This window comes from Rhipicephalus sanguineus, chromosome 6 (assembly GCF_013339695.2).
Source record: "Rhipicephalus sanguineus isolate Rsan-2018 chromosome 6, BIME_Rsan_1.4, whole genome shotgun sequence".
NCBI lineage: Eukaryota > Metazoa > Arthropoda > Arachnida > Ixodida > Ixodidae > Rhipicephalus > Rhipicephalus sanguineus.
The window spans coordinates 79,828,608-79,846,127 of record NC_051181.1 but is presented as its reverse complement, the minus strand read 5'-3'; the positions used below and the strand labels follow the sequence as shown (position 1 = coordinate 79,846,127).

Sequence of the window (17,520 nt, the reverse complement as noted above, 5' to 3'; positions counted from 1 at the left end):
GGAAGGTGTATTCACGGTACAGCACTCCTGCACTGCCGTGAAACCACCTTTACAGGGGGTTACATGCGGTTTATATATGTTTATTCGTTCACTTCGAATACTTCGAAATTTAGAATAATTTAAATTCGTTTCAAAGCGAATTCGAATACTTTAATATCGTTCAAATATTCGAAGTACTCGAATATTTGCACATGCCTACCGTTTACTGAGAGATGAACAAGGGCACTGAATACAAGTACGAAACCAATCATGTCAGAGGCATTTGTTCCATTTAAGCAGCAATTCCGATTAAGAGATTTTCATTTAATTAGAGTCTTCTGCAATTAGAAGAATAAGACTGGGGTGGAGCACATATGGCAGGCATTCTGGGATCATGAATGGTAGTTTACCAGTATCCGCAAAGAGAAAGATGCGTCATTACTGTACTTACCTACCTGCCATGTTGGCTTACAAAAAGGGTTCAGCTTAAATCGGGGACGGCGCAGTGAGCCATGGAAAGGAAAATAATAGGTGTAACCTTAAGGGAAAAGAGGAGAGCACAGGGTACCAGGGAACAAACGTGTGTTACGGACATCTTAGTTGAAATCAAGAAGAAGAAATGGGCAGGGGCAGGGCATGTAGCAAGAAGGCAAGATAATTGCTGGTCACTAAGAGTAACAGACTGGATTCCAAGAGAAGACGGCCGCTCAAGAGGAGGCAGAAAGTTAGGCGGCAGATGAGATTAAGAAGTTTGTGGGGATAGTGTGGCCGCAGCAAGCACAGGACCGGGTTAGTTGGAGAAAAATGGGAGATGCCTTTGCCCTGCAGTGGATGTAGTCGGGCAGATGGTCATGATGACCATGGTGGAGAGGGCAAGAGGAGTAAAGAGGAGGAATGTGTGATGCAAGCATGGGAAGGAGAGTAGTGACCACGGAAACGCAGCACTGGCGTTGCCTTCAGAACTGCTGCGCATGCAGCGGTTCATCTCTGCCACCGCCACCTCTACACAACCCTAGAAGTGGCGCAGAGGAGCTCGCACCTGCTTTGGGAGATAAGGTCCACGGCGGTGACCCTCTACTAGATGATGTGGTAGTGTGCAGTCTCACCCGCTTGTCGAATACAGTATAACCTCGTTACAACAGTTCTGTTAACAACAGACATTCAGATACTACATACCATTTTGCAGCGTTATGCCGACCTCCATATTTGTTCCATTGATTGAGCTTCAATTACAATGGAGTCTGGTACAGTGGACATTCGGATATAGTTGACTAAAATGTCAGGCCAGCAAGGTGGTCAGGACTCCTTTACAGCGAACTTTTCTACCACGGACATCCCAAGTTCAATAACTTCAGACTTCAAACATCGCATAGCATTCTTTCGGGACGGGAAGAGCTCCCCACGGATGTCGACGTACCAGTTTAAGAACGAAGGCGGCCGATCTCTGGTCTGTCAATGATCAGCTTTGCCTAGCTGTAGCGACAATAAATCGGCGCGCGGCGTGCTTGGTGTTGCGTTTTGGGACGCTGACACGCGAAATTGCTTGCCGCTGCCACCGCTTCTCTGAGCGTTCGCTGCGCGCCGAGCTTGGCCGAGGGGTCCACTGCCGATGTGGAAAATGCCCATCCGCGGTTCTGAGGAGCCACCGGGTGATGTGATTCGTTGCTTGCGACGAAGGACATTGCGGCTTCTTTGCTTTCGCATGTCCGCTAGCGCGATGTTCTTGCCCGCAAAGTTCGGATTCATCTCGTATATCGGCAGCGTAAGCGGAGTGAGGCCTAGCCACGACATCGAGTAGAAAGCTCGTTTGCGATGTGCGTGGCCACGGTGACCGATGTTTCAAAGTACGTCATGCTCGATCGCGAGTAGAAAGAGTTGTCCCGCGGTGGTCTTCGTCATAAGCTCCGAAGTGCTGATAAGCAGGACTTCTAAGGGCTCGTTCTCACAGCCGTCAAACGCCCCGTCACGTCACTGTCACGGCACCGATTTCCGTCAGGGGAGAGGATTTCCGAGACGTTTTCTGCGGAAAAACCGGTTGACGGCGACGTAGAGCAGTGCTCTACGTTTCCGTCGCCGGCACGGGGACGGAGCCCCGCCCCTAGAAAACAGACCAATCGGAAATCAGTTTACGTTTGGAGTTCCGAGTTCTGAGAAGAGCCACGCGTCTAGCATACGGCCCCCGGGTCCGTGGCCTTGGAACACTGAACGCGCACCTGACTGAATGGGCCATAAAACGGGGGGACAAGTCAGTGGTTGTTTTTGTGTGTGTGTGTTTGTGGTGCGAGGAGGAGAGCCCAGCAGAGTCGGGAGAGTATCAGTCGCCAGCGAACCATTTGAGCTGCGTGAACAATTCCTATTTTGGTGCATCAGTCGGTCAACACTGCACAAAAACGTGCTGCTGTCGACGCTGCAACCGCCGTCGTTTGTTCGTACACTGCTACGTCGCGTCTGCTGTAAATTTTTTTGACGTGACGGTGACGCGACGGGTGGTTTGACGGCTGTGTGAATGAGCACTAACAGTGGGTCCAACAAGCCCCCACCCCCACCTCCTCCACTTCCCTGGTGTCCCTTCATGCTCCTTACAAAAGACGGGCGGGGTGTTTCTTCTCTGTTTGATGAGCACCTGGCGGCAGGCCTCGCACGCAGTGAACGTTATTGCATGTGACCTCCATGCACCGCGGAGACGGCCGGCTCGTTTCATCTCCGCTTCAGCCGCGTTCGTCGCCAGCGCTCGCGAACTGTTTACCGCGGGTAGAACATACGATGCGCGGGTTGATGTTATCAATTCGGACTTTATGCGGAAAATGACGGCGACTGCAAAAAAGCGTCGAGAGTGTGCTTGTTAACGTTCAATACGCAATAATTATGCAAAAGTCTTAGATGCCTCTTCAAACACTAAAATTGATCGTCGGTGGCGTCAACACGAGTGATGCGAAAAATCCTCACTTGATGACGTCATCATGGCGTCATAGGTTGCTAAATCTTGTGACGATCATGATGTCATGCAACTTCACATCCCGTGATGACGTCATCACATGACATCGTCGCTTTGCACTGCCTTCGCAATCGTGTGCTGATCATGGAGCCAGTGCAAAACAAGTTGAGGTGCAGAAAGCTTTCAGAGAGGGGTGGGGGAGGATCAATACATCGAGGGGGAATAAAAAGAAGAACGTCGCTTTTGCCTTCAAGTCATCTTAGGTGAACGCAGAGGAACTCCGTTAGTTTTTCTTTCTCACTGATCCCTAAAGGGCGCCTGGGGGTTTTCGGCGGCGTACAAAATGTCCTAGCCGTATACAGATTCACTGTAAAAGGAAAACAAAGTTTGTTATATCATGTAGTCCCCCGTTGAACGCACTTTGGGACACTTTTGTGGAAGCCCGGCTTGAAGCTGATCTCCATCTTCAAGCGACCCAGTGCATGTGCAAACGATAGTCTGGAAGCACTGCGAGAATGCTCCTGCTACAGTACAGAGAGGCCTCAGAAAAAGGAAATGGAGTGTTGGAGGAGGTTGGCTTTTTGAGGCTAGCTAAGTCACATCGTGTTGCGCCCCGCAATGCAATCGATCGAGAAGAAAAAGAACCTGTCTTTCGCCTTGGAGTCGTCTTAGGGAATGTATTAGGGACAGTGTGACTCTAGCATTGTGGCACTGTTGTACTACGTCGCTGCGTTTGTCCACCACGTCTGCTGATAACCACTTAGACGTATTTAGAGTGTTATTTCATAAAGTACAATTTTATTGATCCAGTATTCTGTTCATTTGCTGGTGTTGAAAACAGTCGCTGAAGAGGCTGTTCCAGAACACTCAACTGCATGACACCCTTATTTTTGCATTGTCGAGTGAAATATGGAGTGCTCCTTAGATTATTTTCTCGGTTAGATTTGCAATGAATCCAAATATTTCTAGCTCTTCATAACAACCCCCTAATATTTATTCAGGTGCTTGAATGTAAATTCAACTTGCTTCTCCGATGTACTCCAGGATGTTAAATTAGCTGCTCCAGAGTGTTCCCAGATGCAAAATTACCTGCTCCAAAATGGAAATTTTTGCTGCTCCAAAAATTGCTCCAAATCAGAAGCCGTCGGTAGCATCACTGATTATTTTATCGTCCGTCTATCTCAGTATTCTTTTTACTCCCCTCGTGCCCAACTTTTTTCTCTCATTCTTTTTTTCAGGAGCTGTACAAGACTTATCAGTGCCTGCAAGTTCTGCCTAAATTGCGAGAGGCTTTGACCAAGGCGTCCGAGACGCACAAGTCGCCGCTCCTTGGTGCAATTTTTGCTGCGCCAATACAGGCAAGAGCCTTTCTTCTAAACTAGTGCAAGAGTGTGATGTCTTGAGCATTGACCCAAACTTTTGTTTTAACCTTAAATTAACTTTCGACCTTCGTGTTTCTTTGTTTTTGCTCAGATTGAGCGATATGATCAAATTTGTATTGTTCGGTAAACTAGTCATTTTTTAATGCTTTCATGGCATTCTTTATATTTGGTTGGCAGAAATAAGGTGGACTCAGGGCAATTCAAACAGATAGTTCATGCTATCAGTCAGTTCAAACAAATTTCAAATGTCTGGTTGGGCTGCTATCTTAAGCTGCTTAATTAAAACTGCACCATACGGTGAATGCTGTCAATTCATACTTCTTGCTTAGTGTAAATATTAGGCCTCCTTGTTCCTTCTAGCTGAGTGTTCGTGCTCAAATATTTTTAAAAAGCCAAAGATAAAGCTACTTGCCTACTTGTCAGAGCGTTTAAAAACATTAGTAGAAAGACTAAAATAACACGAAGACGGCGGCAGTGCATGCAATAATCAGCCATCTCTGCTTTTCTTTTCTATTTAGCAGCGAGTCATATTTATGCTTGCATCTGATTATGCCGACAAAATTCTGGGGCACGTAAAACCACAGAATATAATTACATTTTCAACTTGGATGCTTTCGTGTGCTGTTGCTTCCTTTACCCTTTCCAATGTGATGACTGCAGGAATTTTGTCAATTTTAAACTTCACGGGTTGGCTTCGCGAGAAGAAAACGATTGTTAAGCCTGACCGTAGTGCTCCTTTCCTCGTTCAGGACCTGGAGGGAGATTTCAGTAAGTTCTTAGAGATGGTGGAGACCACACTGGACTTTGAAGCTATAGAGCAAGGGGACTACCTGGTGAAGCCGGAGTTTGACGACGAGCTTCGAGGTTAGTCTGTGCTTGTTGTCTTGTCTCTTAGGATAGGCTTGTTTAAGTGGCCATTGCAAATCGGTGCGGTGTTGGTCAGCTTGCAAAATGTTTAAAATCCCAGAAGCTGGCCTGCCACTGTGGTTCAACGGCTATAGCATTCTGCTGATGAGCGTTGGGCATGTGGGCTCAATTTTTGATTGCACTGCACTGTAGGAAAATTAACCCATAAGCCTCCAGCTCCTTAGAAAATTCAGCTTAACAGAGTGATGTACTGTAAATTTATGTGCAAGGAATGCCATTTTCAGATGCCTATATATGTGTTGTGACACCTTTTAATACAAAGTATCAAAACTTTAAGGCTTGGCCACTCTAGTGGCAAAAACGCACGCGGCACTACGGCATTGCGGCATGCCACAAGCGGCAGAAGTGACAGAAATCAGAAGTTTCGCAGAGTACCACGCTAAATGGGCTGAGGCCCAATTCTGTGGCTAGTGGCGCATGCCACGAGGTGAATGACCAATCGGGAGCGATGAGAGTGACATCACGGAGCCTTGGTGAGGGAGCCGCAACCTGACCTCGACCAGGCCGCGTCTGGGTTGCCACCGTGCCATGGCGAGTTTTCAATTGGGACTGCCCACAGCACAACCAAAGTGCGACTGACCAAACAGAAAACAGTACACGTGGCAAGAGGCATGTTTTTGCTGCTAGTATGGCCATACCTTTATTTTGAGTGGAAAGTGATGTCCTTGCAGAAGTTGTCTTTGTGTCGTCAGTACCATATAGCAAATACAGAAGGAGATCTATAGTAGATGCAGATATGGGGACTTAGATGTATTTGATTATGATAGGGTAATATATAAAGTAGTAGCATATAAGTAATTAATAGTAACGATTGTGAAGGGGTCTGCTCTACGCACGGCTGGTGCAGAAGCCTAGCTCCGGTCCCAGCCGCAAATAGTCGTACCGTGCACGTGTCAACGTCCCCTTCCTGTAGCGCGAGTCATCGCAGCTACGACGGGTTCGGGCGAATAAGGCAACAGGCTAGAACAACAAACAACACTTTATTGCTACTCTAGCAATAACGCGTAAATGTCGCGTAGAGGGATAGTCCGCTCTAGTAGAAAACAAAGGGTAACGCTTACACCTTCGGTCGATGGTCGGCTCGCGGATCTTGGGGCGGTGAGGTGGTACCTGGCAGGTCAGCAGAGCAAGAGAGGCCAGGCCGTCTCCTCGTCTGGTCGGTTGTTTTATTCACCTCCCCTCGCAGGGCGAGTTCCCTTTCCCGCGAGCCGGGATGCGAGGATTGGCGCGAGGAGCGGTGGGAAAGAAGGGGTTGCCCGGAAAGGCCGACGGTGCTCCTCTCCTAGTGGCCCCTTTGCTCCCGCCGTCAGTTCGCGATCGCGCCAGCCTTAAGGAAAGGAAATGGGCGTGTGTGCTCTCCCACAATTGGAATCTTTAATTTATTAATAAGGGCAATTATTTACTTAAATAAGTCAATGGAAACCTGCCAGTGAAAGGTGTCATGTAAAAGCTATACAAGCGATGAAGATTATAGCTAGTATTTAGTGATGATAACAACAATTAGTAAGAGGGTTAATAAATTAACTAAGTAAAATTAACGAATTTAATTTGTTGTAATATGTTAATTGATAGCATAGAGGGTGAGGATGAATGTAGGGAAAGTCTCTAATCATCCAAAACTCCATTTTTTTTTTTGCACAAGAAAAAAGGAAATAAAAAGTAATAAAAATTAGAGATGTGAATTTTTCTGCAGTATTTGAACATAGGACCTCCATCACAGAAGGGTAATACTGTAAGCATCATATCATAGATGCATTTGTCGATAGGCTGAACAGAAGACCCTCAAGAAGCAGAGACAATTGGTGAAACACAATTGTTGCCCCTGTGCTCTGCAATGCTTTGCATTTCGTACATTTTGAATTTAGTTTGCAAATTTTTTGCCACAAGTAGTATTCATGTTGCAGCGTCAAGAGATTCTGTCCATGTCTTCTGTCTTCTATCGTCAAAACTTCCAGAGCCCTCCGCTACGGTGTCCCTCATAATCATATCAGAGTTTTGGGGCGTAGAACCTTCACAGTTATTATTATCATTATCTGTCTTCTACCTGTGAGCTCCTACACCTGTCCACTATTTTTGTACTCGCTGACTATTGCATTGCATTGTGAAAGTGTTGATGGTACTGTGTAGAAGCAGTGTAGGATGCAGTGGTGTCTGATTTCACATCTGCCATTTTGCAGCACTTCATGAGGAGTTGGAGAAAGTGAAAGGTGAATGCGAAGGCTACCTCAGAAAGGTTGGTGCAGAATACAGAAATGCACAATTTTGTGGGGTAGCAGTTATGAACAACTGGTTTGCGGGGGAGCAGTCGTTCTGTGTCCAGCATGCTTCTCCCGAGAAAATTGCGTGTGGATGTCATGCAGACGGGGGTCAGGGATGAGATAGAGGGGGTTGGATGGGCATTGCATACACAAGCAAGATTTTTTGTTTTTCTTCTGTGAAACAACCCTTCTGCAATTTTAATTGACACATTCAACAATAAAATGTCGACTCATTACAACTGAGACCTCGAAAGTGGAGATGAATCTGGTACCACGAGAACATTTACTGTTCCATGAATTCTGTAACCTAGCAATACTTGGCTGTACAATTTCATACAACTTGCTGTTGCTTTTTTCTTCCTATGTTGTTCATCTCTTGATCCTGTTCTCACGTACACTGAGATGCTGCACATTCAGCCGCCTTGTATTGCAGAATGTTCATCAGAACTACTTAGCGATCTTTTTGTTGTTTTGATTTGGAAGCAAATAAAGGCCCTTGGACTGCTCAGCTTATGAAAGAGCTTGGGTACACTTAATATAAATTTTTTTAAGGGCTTTGTTGGTCTTTGAGTTCTTGTTGCTTAAAATGTGTGCTACATAGTCTCGTCTGATGCAGACTCCGGTTATTTTTACCTACATTGGCTGCCGCTGTTCTGTAAAATGCTATGCCACAGGGTCCCAGTTCTTCAGAAGATAAAAGAAAAAAAAAAACTGTGTAGCCATTCAGATGAAAGAATTTACACTCATAAAAGCGGTAGCTTGCCTCAAGGCATGGACAATGACAGCGGATAATGATTGCAGGAACAGTAATGAAATTAATGTTTACAGAAAGTTAACTATGAAGTGACAGCTCATATCGCAGACCCAGAATAGTTGCTGCTTCCAGGCCAAAGACTGTTTTCTTCTTTTCTCGCTTTCTTGTGGCCGAGGAAGCTTGGTGATGGAGATTTCAGCGGATGTCTGGAAGCATTATGGTGTGTCCTTAAGTTCCTATTTTTGCCAAAAAAAAAAGACACGCATTTTTTTTAGGTCACTAGTTGACCTTGCTCTGCCAGTTGTTACTGTACCAGATGAAAGCAATAAAAGTCGAGTGCCTGAGTTTGTTTTGGTGTATATAACATATAATGTAGAACAACAGAGACTAGTGAGTACAGCAACTCGTTACTGAACATCAACTGTAGGTGTAGATGAATCACCTTGAAAAGTTGAGTTTCAACACCCTAGCACACATTTGAGCTTTGTGTGCGGAAGTGTAGTTCACAGTCAATTTTGCTTCCTCATTTTACAGCAGAGCTGTTATGGTCTAGGTTTGTGTTGTGTTGTAGATAGAAAATTATCATCATCATGAACCAGCACGCGCTCCGTCGCGTCCCCACAATTTGAAGGCGAGTGTCGTGACCACTAGGCTATCCAGGCACGCTAGCAGAGCATAGCATAGCCTTGTATAATACAGTATAGCAAGGGGGGTGGGAAAGGGAAGTGAGGGTGAAGGAAAGAGAGAAATAGAAAGAAAGGGAAGAAGGGGAGAAAAAGGTAGAAAGACTGAGAAAGAACTTCGCAAAAAAAGAAACAGACGCAAACAAACGTAAAAAAAAGGAAGAGAGCAAGCATAGCCTTGTACAGTATAGTGTTAGCAAGGAGTGGGGAAAAAGAGGTGAGAGGGTTGAAGCCTAGCCAACCCAGGAAGAGATAAGTGCCCACCAGCTCCGCCGTGACCCAGCCTTGCGCGACTTAGTGCAAGCTGCGCTAGATTTTTTTTTTTTTTTTTTATTCCTCACATAGGCTGCGAAAGACCTTGGCCTGGAAGCTGCCAAGACCATAAAGCTGGAAACGAGCAAGGACCTGGGCTACTACTTCAGAGTGACACGCAAGGTCAGAACAGTTGCTGCTTACACACCACTTGTAACCAGCAGATGCATCAACCTAAGGAAAAAGCTATGTCGAACCTAAAAATGTACCATCGCAAGCTGAGCATGGTGGCCAGCTTGGCTAGCTGGTCTGGGAATATAGTTTAGAGCACTGCACGGGCCGATTTTTCCGGCCCGGGCCCGGCCCGGCTCGAAAACGCCATGTTCCGGCCCGCCCGAGCCCGGCCCGGTGTTCTTAAATGTGGCCCGTACCCGGCCCGGGCCCGGAAGGTTTGGGCCCGGCCCGGCCCGTTTCAGCTGCTTATGCCTTGAGCATAAAGGAGACACTGTCCAACCTTCGGTTATTGTGAAGATACCTGCCGCACACCACATATTATCTAGAGATTGTTTAAGGAACTTTTTTCATGTCACGACTTTCACTGGTACTGTGTATACTTTCTGTTAATTACGCCCGTAACACTCTTGCGAAATAATTGCAGGGCAATATAAAATATAATTGGAGTCATAGCTGGCTGTTTCATGTACACACGCAGTGCTAACCATGCAATCTTATTTTTGCATTTCAAAGAACGACTACAAAATACCTCCATAAAGTGGGAAAAATAAACATGGCAGACATTTTTAGGTTGAGTCTACATCAACTGCATACGAGCTAGGGCTGTTGAGTAATAGTAGCAAGTCTCCTGCAAACTTCATCTATTGCACAATGCAATGAAAAAAAAAAACGTGCTCTAGCTGCTTCTGGGAGGAATACACCAGGCTGGGCAGCGTTACATAACTTAAAGCTGTCGTGTTTACTCCTCGGCAGACAACTTCACCCAACGTGTTCAAAACAAGAAGGTTCTTTGTCCCACCCTTCTTCACCAAGTCACTGCCACCGCAGTGCCATAGATCTGTCAAAGCGAGGCACACCCGTTAGCGAGCGAGCCACCGTCCTCGCTGTTCCCTGAAGGTGGCTGTCTCGTCGTCTTCGTGTGACCGCCTTCGATCTTTGAAAATGTTACGCTTTAAAGGAAGACCGGACTAAGGGCTTCCAAAACAACTGTCTATTAGAGCGCCGAAGTGAACACATCTTATATACACTAATCTAGGCACTTTACCGTTTCCCTTACATGGTACCCAAGAACGTCTTTCACTCACTATAATGGAGGAAACTTATATTAGGCGTTTCTTGAAATTATGTGTAGCATACCGATGGAGCAAAATTGTAGACGTCTTGTACTGTGCAATTTCTGTGCACGCCAATGTACTCCAGGTGGTTTAAATTACCTGGAGACCTCAACGACGGCGTCTCATATAGCCTAGGTCACTTCGGAGAGTTAAACCCCACAAAACAACAAAAACAAAGCCAAACAACGTACACACGCAATTATACAGATACGTATGAGACCCGGGCCTAATACGGGCCTGGCTCAGGCCCGAGCCCGATCCGAGCCCGAAGATCACGGGCCCGAGCCCGGCCCGGGCCCGATCCAACAATCCCTTGCCCGGCCCGCGGGCCGGGTCGGGCCCGGGCTTTCGGGCCGGCCCGGGCCCGTGCAGTGCTCTAATATAGTTAAGAACAGCACAAAGGCGAAAATCTTTACGCTTTCTGTACTGGATTAGTTGAAACGTGAGTCAGCACAAGTAAATCAGGAGGTATGATTGCTTCATTTGTGACAGTGACCCACTTTGGACCTTGACACAGTTAGCTTTGTGACGACAGAATTTTCAGGTGTCAACTATGCATTACAGGGTAGTAATGGCATCTAAAAGGTTGTTGGGTTTCTTTTTCTCTCACCGTATTTAGTCTACTGATGGTGGTTACAGGCTTTTTGAGACTGTAATGCCAATACCAACTAGACTGGCAGCTGCTGAGTCAGCGTTGGCATGTTACCTATGTTTGGAGTGGTGAAGCGGGTAGGTATGTTGAGGGATAGATTACAGTAGAATCTCGTTACCATGAACTTTGCACAACCACCAAATTTAATTCGTTATTTTGAAATATCGTAGTACGACATCGAAAATAACTCACCTTTACAGGAGGTGCACGTGTTGGTGCGTAAACAATAAACAAGAAGAAGCAAGTAGTTGTTATGCCATACGTACATGGCGTATCGCGCAATCTTAAGAAGGTTGCAGTGAGAAACGCCGTCAAGCTCGTGTTTTCTGCGCCCTGCATTTGGCTAGCATATGTAAGCACGTTGCACGGCATGGGGATAGTAGGTCCAGGTGTAATACTGCGCATGTCAACAGATTCAGCAGGTGTGATACATGCATTGTCTACAGCATTCCCTTGACCTGTGGCAAAGAATATATTGGGCAATCAGACAGGTGTGTGAACGATAGAATGCGCGAGCACGCAAATTTACTTCCTATGGGCACGGGTGGAAATCTACCGATTCACTGCAAAGTGTGCGGTTGCACCCCTCTATTCAGCAACGTTTCGGTGACTGGGAGGGCTAAAACACAGAAAGAACGTGAAATTATTGAAGCGTTTCAGATTCACAAACTTGGTCCTGATAAGTGTGTGAGTGCGCCATCTGTGTTTTTGAATGACCAGGAGGTTCGGTTTCTTGACAGTGATCGGTGATATGGTGCCTGTCAGTGATTCACGGTTGTTGCTGCGCATGCTCATATCGGTTTGTTGTTCGCGTCTTCAATGAATTAAAGTCAGTTGTTAGTCCAGCATTCTACCTGTTCCTGTCTCTTTTTTCTTGGCTCAGTTTCTTCTGCTTTCTTTTGGTGCTGCTGGCATTCCCTCACGAAGAACTATGTACCAACTTGCCCAACAGGCCACCCTAATAAACGAAAATGCTGGACACCATGTGGAAACAATTTATTGCTTAAAGAAGTCTATTACCTTCTTCTGGCGAGTAGAAAGCAGGCGCTGGTGCTTGTATGCTTCCACGTCCACAAACTTCCTAAGGATGTCATCGGGTACATCCTTGCAGCACCCGAGGTACGATCGGGTCTTCTCAAAGAAAACCACTACATTCGAGCTGGAAATACCTATTCTCTTCCGTTGTCCCAGTCTCTACATCTCCAGTGTCATCTTTGCCACTCGTACAGCAATGTTACTCATGCACTTAACACACGATTTCTTCGCAGGTGAGCTCTGCGGACGTAGCCGCTGTGCAGTAACTGTCCACGTAATCCTCGAAGGTTACCACAATGTCTCCGGAGAGCTTCTCGGTAAGCTCATTCCACAGTTCTGGGTCGAGCTCCGCTTCGTCATCGCAATCTCATGGCGCAGGCTCACAGTCTGGCGGCGTAAGCGAAGTGTTGAGAAGACCTGCCTTTCGCCAGCAGTTGCTAATGGTGCTTGCCTTGACGTTCCACCACGACCCTGTAAGCATTTCTGCGGCTTGACGGATGTTGACCTCCATGGGCAGTTTCAGTTGTATGTTAATGAGAAGGCGCTGCACAAGTCGCTTCCGAAATTCGGCCTTCACACATCTGATGATGCCGTGGTCTAAAGGTTGTAGCAAAGAAGTACAATTCGGGGGCAGAAATTCTAGCTGCACATTGCTCAACCTCACATTCACCATAAGTGCCGAACAGTTATCGACGATTAGAAGAACCTTCCTTCGTTTCTTTTCATTGTGTCGTCGAGCTGCAGCAGCCATTGCGGGAACAATTCTCGTGTCATCCACGCTTTCTTATTTGCCCGGTTGTCGCAAGCCAACGAGACGTTTTTCAAACAGTGTGGCTTGGCCGACTTGCCGATAACAAGAGGCTTGAGTTTTTCCGTGCCCGAGGCGTTGCAGCAGAAGAGCACTGACACGCGAAGACTCGATTTCTTTCCACGCTTGCATTTCTCACCTTTGAAGTTCATTGTTTTATCAGGTAACAGCTGACAAAAGTATGCCGTTTTGTTGGCGTTGAAAACGACGTCTGGACTGAACGACTCAACGATTTCCTGAAAGCGCTCGTTCCTCCAGGCAATCGCACTTTCAGCATCTGCCGCCTTTTCGTCCCTGCAAGCGACATGCCACGCGATGTCGTTTCTTTGCCGGAACCAATAGAGCCATCCAGCACTTGCGTCGAAGCCGGAGGTGCCCAAAGCGACCGCGAACTGTCACGCCTTTCCTTGAATTATAGGGCCTGACAAGGGCACACCGTGTTGTCTGGCATCCTTAAACCATGGGAGGATGGCGTCATCGACAATTTGGTTGTTGCCCAGCCGCAAGCATTTTCTTGAGGGAGCCAGCTGTGATTCTCTATGTAATTTCGCGATCTTCTCCCGATTCTTCAGTATCGTTGCCACTGTTGGCAGCGCAATATCACGCTCCCTGCATATGTCCACTTGCTTTTTTCCCAGCATTATGCTCTGTCAGAATGCCCACTTTTTCCTTGAGTGAAAACTGGCGTCGCTTCTTTTTAACTCTGGGGCCAGGAGAACTCATTGCCAGAAAAGCGAATGCACAACGTGATCTCAACTTCGCTGCTCCAACCGACAGCAACTGACAACGTGGTGAGAACAGTGGCAACAGCGGGACTAAGCCTACAACGTTATTGAGTATTTTATGCTCGTGTTGATGTCGACACTGATGGAGCTGCACTCGTTGAAGCGGATTTCCCGGCACATATCTGCTGCAGATGATGACGATAGGGGTAGGCATCAGGGATTTCTGTACCAAAACATCCATGGAACTTCGTAATAACGAAGCATCTCGTTGATTTCGGGGTTAAATTATGTATGTTCATCTGAAATTCTCATATTCGTAGTACTGAAAGTTGCTTACATTAGCAATATAAGTATTTTGGCGGGGATTTCAAAAAAATTCTTAAATCTGAAAATTTCGTTAATCTGATGTTTGTAGTAACGAGACTTTACTGTACTGGCTACACTGGCCCAAGCCTTATCTTACTCAATCAAGCAATCATTCTTTGTTTCATTGTTGAATCAGTCACGTTCTCATTGCATGGGCTTTTACTGTTGACCCCAGGAGGAGCCAGCGTTGCGTTCACGGAAGGGCTACACGACTATTGACACCAAGCAGAATGGAGTGCGCTTCCGCAGTGGACCACTGACTGAAGCCAACGAACGCTTTCTGGGGTCACGGAAGGCGTACGATCAGGCCCAGGAAGGAATCGCCAAAATGATAGTTGAAATCGCTGGTGAGCAAATGTTGCTGTATGCATTTCCTGCTCTATGTTGCCACTTTTTCATCAGCCTTAGCATTGTGTCTCCCTTCATGATCCTTTTCATTTATTACAAAGCGAAGGTCCCAAATCTGGCACTCAGTGGGAAGGGTGGATTGAACGGCCCATTTTCGTAGTGAGCCATATGGAGGCAACAGATTATGAAGTCAAAGAAAGCATAGGGCAGTTTATTTATTCTTTAATGGAAATGTAGTAGTTATGAGGTAAAGAGAGATGAAAACAGGCGAGAAGAACCGAAATGCTGTGATTTCCCATAGTCGGGATGGAGCAGTGCACCTTGTGTACATTGTAGAGCTCTTTGCATATTTTGATTACAATATTGATGCAGTGTGGCAGCAAACGAGTTCAGAGCCTGCACCATGCAGACACCAATGTGCCTTGTGTCCCACAACACACTGTATAGCACCCAATATCATCATACGGCTACAAAAAGAGTTGACCTGACATGATAGACAAGTGACTCTCGGCTTCTGAATGGATTCTCGCTCGCACGTTAGAAACTGCGCTCACGAGCATGAATTTAAAGTTGTCAGTGCGGCCACCGTGGGTCTGCAAATCGCCCAACAACGGTGCAGATGCCATGGTTGTCTCACTGCTCACAAACTACGGAAGTGCAGATGTGGTGTCACTGGTGTGTGATGGCTTTGTTAAATCCAAAATGCAAAGCAAGGTCCCCCCCCCCCCTAGATCATTAAATTGTCCAAGTTAATAGGAAAAACAGTATAGACCTACTCCATGTTTGTAAACAGCGGTAGGCGCCGTCGATATATGTAGGGCCCTTGTAGCGACGTCACGGCGCGTAGGCTCCGCCCAGCCGGCCCAGCTTGAAGCGCGCTACCGCCCTCTATGATCACGTGACAACTGGCGCAGCAGCTGCAAAAGCTGCCTCCGAGCACCGTGCATCGGGGCACCTCTTGCGTGTTTACAAGCGGTGGTCACAACATAGGAAGTTGCAGTGGCTTTAAGAGGGACTCTGATATGAACATCGTGTTGACGTGCTGCTCCAGCTCTGAGAACCTCATCAAAACATGAGGTATCTTGACGGCGGGAATGTGACTCATTTGCGAAATATCATCGCCGTTGCGACAGTCTAGGTCACACGTGTACGTTTTAATTTGTTACCTAATGCAAGGGCGATCTCGGTGACACTTTCATCCGTGACACGCTTGCGATAATGCTCCAACTATACATGCTGTGTACAAGGCGCATACCTGCCAAGTCTCCCGGATTACCCGGGAGACTCCCGGATTTTGAACGTTTCTCCCGGTTGTATGGGTCATGGGAAAATCTCCCGGAAATCCAGTTTTGCCCCGCGCGTCCATTGCTTTGTCTGGGCACATGGGCAAAGTTGTCTGGCCACGTAGTAGAAAGGATTCTTCTTCTTTTTATTGCATACCTGCCAAGTCTCCCGGATTACCCGGGAGACTCCCGGATTTTGAACGTTTCTCCCGGTTGTACGGGTCATAGAGAAATCTCCCGGAAATCCAGTTTTGCCCCGCGCGTCCAGTGCTTTGTCTGCCCGCATGAGAAAAGTTGTTTGGCCACATCCTAAATGTGTTATAGGTTATATCAGCCGTTAATATTTCGTAGATGATGCGTTTGTGTACACACAAAATCTTGCCCGACGAAATAACCGGTAAGCAAGCGACGACAGGCCTCGCACGCGGAGCGATGTTATCGCATGTGCCCTTTGCGCGACGGTGACGGCCGGGTCGTTTCATCTCTGCTTCAACCGCGTTCGTCGCTAGCGCTAGCGCGCTTTTACTCGCACGTGAAACAGACGATGCGTAAGCGATGTTATCGGTTTGGACTCTATACAGATCAGCGGCGACGGCAAAATCCCGCTGACAGTGTCCGTATAATTGCTATCGCAGTACCCCCTTTCCGCGGTCGACATATTTTACAACCCCCCCCGTTGAGTAGATCTCCTGGATTCCGTTTCTCCAAACTTGGCAGGTATGTATTGTGATAGCAATTATATGGACAGTCTCGACGGGTTTTTGCTGAAGATCCCCCCGCGCATTGTATGTTCTACCGCGCGTAAACGTGCGCGAGCGGGGGCGACGAACGCAGCCGAAGGAGAGTTCAAACAAGACGGCCCACCGCTCGGAAGGTGCATGCGATAACATCACCCCGCTTGGAAGGCCTGCCGTCGAAGCAGACAGGAAATGCCCCGCCAGTCTTTAACGAGCCTTAAGAGAAACTTTGAATCTAAGGGCGCGGTGGCGATCACTGGCGCGCACGCTATCTCGAAAGCCATCACAGCGGGCGGCTCGTATCCTACGTGCTGCGCTCTCAATGCAAAGTGACTTTGCGGGGAGCATCTCTCCCTGTAGCGGCCGTATTCTCCTACACCAGCGTTTTGTAGTTACGCGAGATTGGATGCAAAACAGTTAGCTGCCAGCCTCACTTCGTGTAACATTACAATTTGTTGCTATCGCATTCATTGCTTCGCCCTTGCGGTGAGACTGTGGCTTTTTTTTTTATCTCGCCTTCAAATTAATCTTGCCTTCAAAATTTTGTGTCACTACTGCTTTAAGTGGAGAGCCCAGTACTTATAAGGGTAGCCGTTACCGATGTCTGTCGACTCGACAGACATCGGACTCTACAGTGTCGAGATAGCACGTTCGCCAGCGCTCGCAACTGTCCCCGTCTCAACGGCGCCCCTTATGGTCCCTTGCCCGACGAAATAACTGGTAAGCAAGCGACGACAGGCCTCGCACGCGGAGCGATGTTATCGCATGTGCCCTTTGCGCGACAGTGACGGCTGGGTCGTTTCATCTCTGCTTCAACCGCGTTCGTCCCTAGCGCTAGCGCGCTTTTACTCGCACGTAAAACAGACGATGCGTAAGCGATGTTATCGGTTTGGACTCTGTACAGATCAGCGGCGAGCGCAAAATCCCGTTGACAGTGTCCATATAATTGCTATCACAGTACCCCCCCCCCCCCCCCCGGCGATCGGCATACTTTATACCCCCCCCTCCCTGTTGAGTAGATCATTCCGTTTCTTCAAACTTGGCAGG

General features: G+C 47.4%; 1 protein-coding gene across 1 annotated transcript in view; it reads left to right on the top strand.

The window, feature by feature from the left end:
* LOC119395934 (DNA mismatch repair protein Msh2) overlaps positions 1 to 17,520 on the top strand; it is a 108,533-nt gene that overhangs the window by 52,463 nt on the left and 38,550 nt on the right. Inside the window, exons 14-18 of the mRNA XM_037662965.2 lie at positions 4,153 to 4,272; positions 5,046 to 5,160; positions 7,401 to 7,456; positions 9,264 to 9,353; positions 14,281 to 14,452. Coding sequence (XP_037518893.1) covers positions 4,153 to 4,272; positions 5,046 to 5,160; positions 7,401 to 7,456; positions 9,264 to 9,353; positions 14,281 to 14,452 — 553 coding nt within the window. The remainder of the gene's footprint in view (positions 1 to 4,152; positions 4,273 to 5,045; positions 5,161 to 7,400; positions 7,457 to 9,263; positions 9,354 to 14,280; positions 14,453 to 17,520) is intronic.